At 41.0% G+C, this 5,789-nt stretch overlaps 1 protein-coding gene across 1 annotated transcript in view; it reads right to left on the reverse strand.

Annotated features, from left to right (window-relative positions):
* Window positions 1-1,238, reverse strand: part of LOC119424872 (G protein-coupled receptor kinase 5-like) — a 41,707-nt gene extending 40,469 nt beyond the window's left edge. Inside the window, exon 1 of the mRNA XM_037692385.1 lies at window positions 1,101-1,238. Within this exon, the coding sequence (XP_037548313.1) occupies window positions 1,101-1,211 (111 nt within the window). The 5' untranslated portion in view covers window positions 1,212-1,238. The remainder of the gene's footprint in view (window positions 1-1,100) is intronic.
* Between the last annotated feature and the right edge of the window lie 4,551 nt (window positions 1,239-5,789).

The raw sequence follows: 5,789 nt of genomic DNA on the forward strand, positions 1-5,789 counted from the left end.
CCCAGCATTTGATGGTTCTTAGACCGATACTGTCCCTGCTCTAGGTACCTCGTTCGTTGGTTTGTGGCTGCCTGTGAGCTCCTGCCTGCTTATGACTGCCTGGTTAGCTCAGTACTCACCCCCACTACTCTTTTAGGGGCAGATTTTTTTTTTTAAGGTTAGACGCGGAAATGCTACTGGAAGAGGTAGCTCGTATGCTCGTAACATGGCTGTTGCGTTTAAAATTAGTTTTTATGTAATTATTTTCAGTTTACATATCCAATATAAGTTTTATTTGTTCAAGGCCGTCATGTTTGTTCATAACTTTATTATCAGTAAGCTTGAGAGTTACTGGATCCAAGCAGAAAGTTACCGGGACGCATCCTGTCAAAATAATAGAGTTCCCGGATTATGTTCCGGCAGGATCCAGCTCAAATTAAGCACTGTATGCATACATATGTATACAGTACATATGTATACAGTAGTCCCACGCTACATTCTGGTTCATTTTTCACGGACTCACTCTATCGTGGTTTTTCAAAGTAAGATTGGATATGACACACAATTGGCTGATTGATGGATGAGCCACAGGATTGGCATGGAATTTTTATTTAAAATAAGTTATTTTAAATTATATATTATTTAGCACTTGATGCACCTTTGTGCAGTCCACACTGCAGGAGAAGCTTCCTCCTGAAGCGTGTCAGGATCTCCGCTCTGCAACGGAGAAGTGGGCGTGGCTGAGAGCGCTGGCAGATGGCAGAGCTGAAATCGTGACATTCTGTGCTCTTTTAGAGCGTTTAGAGTTTAGAAACATTGTATAGAATATTGCAAGAGTGTGGGAAGGGTTTAAAATTCCTTTATATATATATAAATGCTAAAATAAACTACTACTTACTACTTGTACTACTATTCTTACTTTGCGGTTTTTCACTTGTTGCAGGGCTTCAAGGTATGGATTCCCCCACGATAAATGAGGGACTACTATATATATCATATATCATATCATATATATACTGTATATATGATATAATATATATTCATCTTTTACTATATGACTTCGAAAGCCTAAACAAGTTAGAGAAAAGACAAAGAGCTCCAGCGCATAATTGGTATCACACCACAAATCGACTGTCCAGCTCCTCCAGTATCTCCTTTTCATTGAGTGCCATGTGTTCTCCATGTGATTTCTTCACGTGGGTCTTTTCCAGCTTTTTGCAGGCGTACATCATTCCTGTGGCTCGCACTTGGCAAGCCCACACCTGCAGACAAAATAAAAAGTGTCACATGACAATGGCGTTGCAAGAAAAAAAACTTTCCTTAATAGCGCTGTTGCAAAAGAGCTTTTAAATAGGTCGAGATTACTGAGGAGTTTCCAGATGACATTTTCCTGACCTATTAAAATTTCTCTATGCAAAGAAACACAAAAAGCTATAAATGAGGCTTATATAGGATTATAATACATCAGTGATAGTCTGTCACACAATAATATTGTATACCTGGATTATTGAGCATGGACTTTGTTGTAGTTCAACTTACGTTTCTAAAACAACTTTTCTGCTGTTCAGTGTATTCTTGTCATAAGAGTTTAGTACTAGACTACAGTAGTATCACACCATTTGATTACAAATGTATGAATTTGTTGTCTTTACTTGTGAGACTGATAAATAAAGTTAGAGTACTTATTTGAATAGGAAGTGTCTGGAGAATTATTATTTTTTGTTTAAAAAATGTCAGAGTTTTATCAAGCACAATGTATTTTTTCATGGCTAGTGGTATTTTCAGAATGAAAAAGCATCTGTATTCACAAAACTCTATGAAATTCATTCAAACATACAGTACGTTAGAAAAGTGCTCATCCCTCCTGTTGTTCTTATATGTTTTTGTACAATCTGGAATTTATATGAATTTCAACCCCAGTGAAACATCTTTACCATGCAGCTATACACAGGTTGGACACAAAGGTTTGCAGGAGTATAAATCGAGGCTGAGCTATTAAAAATAGTCCAAATCCTGAACATCTCACAGAGATTCCAATCATTTGCAATCCATTATAATATAAATATGGTCTATTAGAAAAGTTCACTGAAAATCTTTGGCTATTAAAATAGCTCTCTAGATGTTTAGTTTATTAAACATAAATTAAGTTTAAAAAAATTCCATCCATTGTCTTTATCTGCTTCTTCCTTGTCGGGTCATGGGGTTGTAGTATCACTGGTGCCCATATCCAGCTATCACAACCATCACTGTGTGAGAGGTGGGGACACCCTGGACAGGGCTCCAGTCCATCACAGAGACACATAGAGACAAATGAGACAAACAAAAATTCACTCTCTCTCTCTCACCTAGGGACAATTTAGAGTTACAGTACCTTGCGAAAGTATTCAGCCCCCTTGAACTTTTCAACCTTTTGCCACATTTCAGGCTTCAAACATAAAGATATAAAATTTTAATTTTTTGTGAAAAATCGAAAACAAGTGGGACACAATCGTGAAGTGGAATGAAATTTATTGGATGTGTCAAACTTTTTTAACAAATAAAAAACTGAAAAGTGGGGTGTGCAATATTATGCGGCCCCTTTACTTTCAGTGCAGCACACTCACTCCAGAAGTTCAGTGAGGATCTATGAATGATCCAATGTTGTCCCAAATGACTGATGATGATAAATAGAATCCACCTTTGTGTAATCAAGTCTCCGTATAAATGCACCTGCTCTGTGATAGTCTCAGGGTTCTGTTCAAAGCACAGAGAACATCAAGAAGACCAAGGAACACACCACGCAGGTCCGAGATACTGTTGTGGAGAAGTTTAAAGCCGGATTTGGATACAAAAAGATTTCCCAAGCTTTAAACATCCCAAGGAGCACTGTGCAAGCAATCATATTGAAATGGAAGGAATATCAGACCATTGTAAATCTACCAAGACCCGGCTGTCCCTCTAAACTTTCATCTCGAACAAGGAGAAGCCTGATCAGAGATGCAGCCAAGAGGCCCATGATCACTCTGGATGAACTGCAGAGACCTACAGCTGAGGTGGGAGAGTCTGTCCATAGGACAACAGTCATACACTGCTCAAATCTGGCCTTTATGGAAGAGTGGCAAGAAGAAAGCCATTTCTCAAAGATATCCATAAAAAGTGTTGTTTAAAGTTTGCCACAAGACACCTGGGAGACACACCAAACATGTGGAAGAAGGTGCTCTGGTCAGATGAAACCAAAATCGAACTGTTTGGCCACAATGCAAAACGATATGTTTGGCGTAAAAGCAACACAGCTCATCACCCTGAACACACCATCCCCACCGTCAAACATGGTGGTGGCAGCATCATGGTTTGGGCCTGCTTTTCGTCAGCAGGGACAGGGAAGATGGTCAGAATTGATGGGAAGATGGATGGGGCCAAATACAGGACCATTCTGGAAGAAAACCTGTTTGAGTCTGCAAGAGAACCGAGACTGGGACGGAGACTTATCTTCCAACAAGACAATGATCCAAAACATAAAGCCAAATCTACAATGGAATGGTTCACAAATAAACATATCCAGGTGTTGGAATGGCCAAGTGAAAGTCCAGACCTGAATCCAATCGAGAATCTGTGGAAAGAGCTGAAGGCTGCTGTTCACAAAACGTTCTCCATCCAACCTCACTGAGCTCGAGCTGTTTTGCAAGGAAGAATGGGCAAGAATTTCAGTCTCTCGATGTGCAAAATTGATAGAGACATATCCCAAGCAACTTGCAGCTGTAATTGCAGAAAAAGGCGGTGCTACAAAGTATTAACGCAAGGGGGCCGAATAATATTGCATGCCCCACTTTTCATTTTTTTAGTTGCTAAAAAAGTTTGACACATCCAATAAATTTAATTCCACTTCACTATTGTGTCCCACTTGTTGATTCTTCACAAAAAATAAAAAATTTATAACTTTATATTTGAAGCCTGAAATGTGGCAAAAGGTTGAAAAGTTAAAGGTGGCCGAATAATTTCGCAAGGCACTGTACCAATCAGTCTAACATGCATGTTTTTGGTCTGTGGGAGGAAACCGGAGTACCTGGAGAAAACCCACGCAGCATGGAGAAAACATGCAAACTACACCCAGAAAGGTCCCCTGGCCAGGATTCAATCCAGCAACCCTCTTGCTGAGAGGTGACAGCTCTACCAACTGCGCCACCATGCCATGAAGTAAATCAATAACAAAATCAGAAAAACTACACATCTCTGGATACATGTAGGATATGCTGGTGAAAATTCTCAGTCATCCAGGACATGATTTATCCAAAAAGCATTCAATACAAAAACAAGTGGACTTTATTTGTAACAGAAGACGTTTCGCTCCTCATCCAAGGAGCTTTTCTCTACATTGGGGAAACTAAACAGCCTCTTATCCTGATGCATGCTCAATAATCCAGGTAGAAAAATCCAAAAAAGTTCAATCTGGTCCTCTGGACATTAAAAAAAAAAAAAAAAAAAAAAAAACAAAGCAAAAAAATCTAAAAACGTTTCGTCTCTCATCCAAGAGACTTCCTCAGTCTGAGGTGCTGTTTTCAGCTCAGTCTCTTAAATAGCACCTTCACAGAGTGGATCAACCAGTTTGCTGCTGACAACCAAAACCAGCTGATCACATGCTCAAGAAGGACCATCAGCCTAACAATGGGTCATTAGCACACTGATGGCTGTTTACTACTCACAGAGGGCTGAGTGATACTAGCAATCACAGCATTGTAAGAGGGGGACAGTTGAACCCGGAGGCCTCCACCCCTGTTTAATGATGGACGATTTCTTTTCACAAAGATGGCCTCCTTTACTCCTCTCTCAAACCATCGTTCCTCTCTGTCCAGGATGTGAACATCTTCATCCTTGAAAGAGTGACCACTGGCCTGGAGATGAGTGTAGACCGCAGAATCCTGGCCTGATGATGTTGATCTTCTGTGCTGGGCCATCCTTTTGGCCAGTGGCTGTTTAGTTTCCCCGATGTAAGACTGATCACAGCCCTCCTGACACTGAACAGCATACACAACATTACTCTGTTTGTGCCGGGGGACTGGATCTTTGGGATGAACCAGTTTTTGCCGTAATGTATTTTGGGGTTTAAAAGCCACTGGGACGTTATGTTTAGAAAATAAACGTCTCAGTTTCTCTGATACCCCCTCAACATACGGAATGACCACTGGTCTGGGTCTGGGTTCCTCCTTCTCACCTGATGGCTGACTGGAGTCCTGTTTGGGTTTCTTCTCTGCTTTCAGGAAGGCCCAGTTAGGATATCCACATTGCTCTAGAGCCTGTTTTGTGTAGGATTTCTCCTTCTGCCTGGCTCCCGAGCTAGTGGGGATGCTGTCTGCTCTGTGATACAGAGTCCTGATGACTCCTAACTTGTGCTCCAAAGGGTGATGGGAGTCAAACTGCAAATACTGGTCTGTGTGGGTGGGTTTGCGGTACACCTCGGTTTGCAAATGTCCTCTATCAGAGACTGAGACCTCACAGTCCAAGAAAGCCAACTTGCCATTTTTTACATCTTCTCGTGTGAACTTGATGTATTTATCCACAGAGTTGATGTGGTCAGTAAAATGTTGGACTTCCTGAGATTTAATTTTAACCCAGGTGTCGTCAACATACCTGAACCAATGACTTGGTGGTGTCCCTGAAAAGGACGTCAAGGCTCTCTTTTCTACCTCCTCCATGTACAGGTTGGCAACAATAGGAGAAACTGGAGACCCCATAGCACACCCATGTTTCTGCCTATATTATTGCTCCCCATATGTGAAGTAGGTTGACTGCAGGCACAGTTTCAAGAGTTGACACAGTTGTTCTGTGGAAAGCGT

The sequence above is a fragment of the Nematolebias whitei genome, chromosome 18, assembly GCF_014905685.2.
Source record: "Nematolebias whitei isolate Nwh7 chromosome 18, NemWhi1, whole genome shotgun sequence".
Lineage (NCBI taxonomy): Eukaryota > Metazoa > Chordata > Actinopteri > Cyprinodontiformes > Rivulidae > Nematolebias > Nematolebias whitei.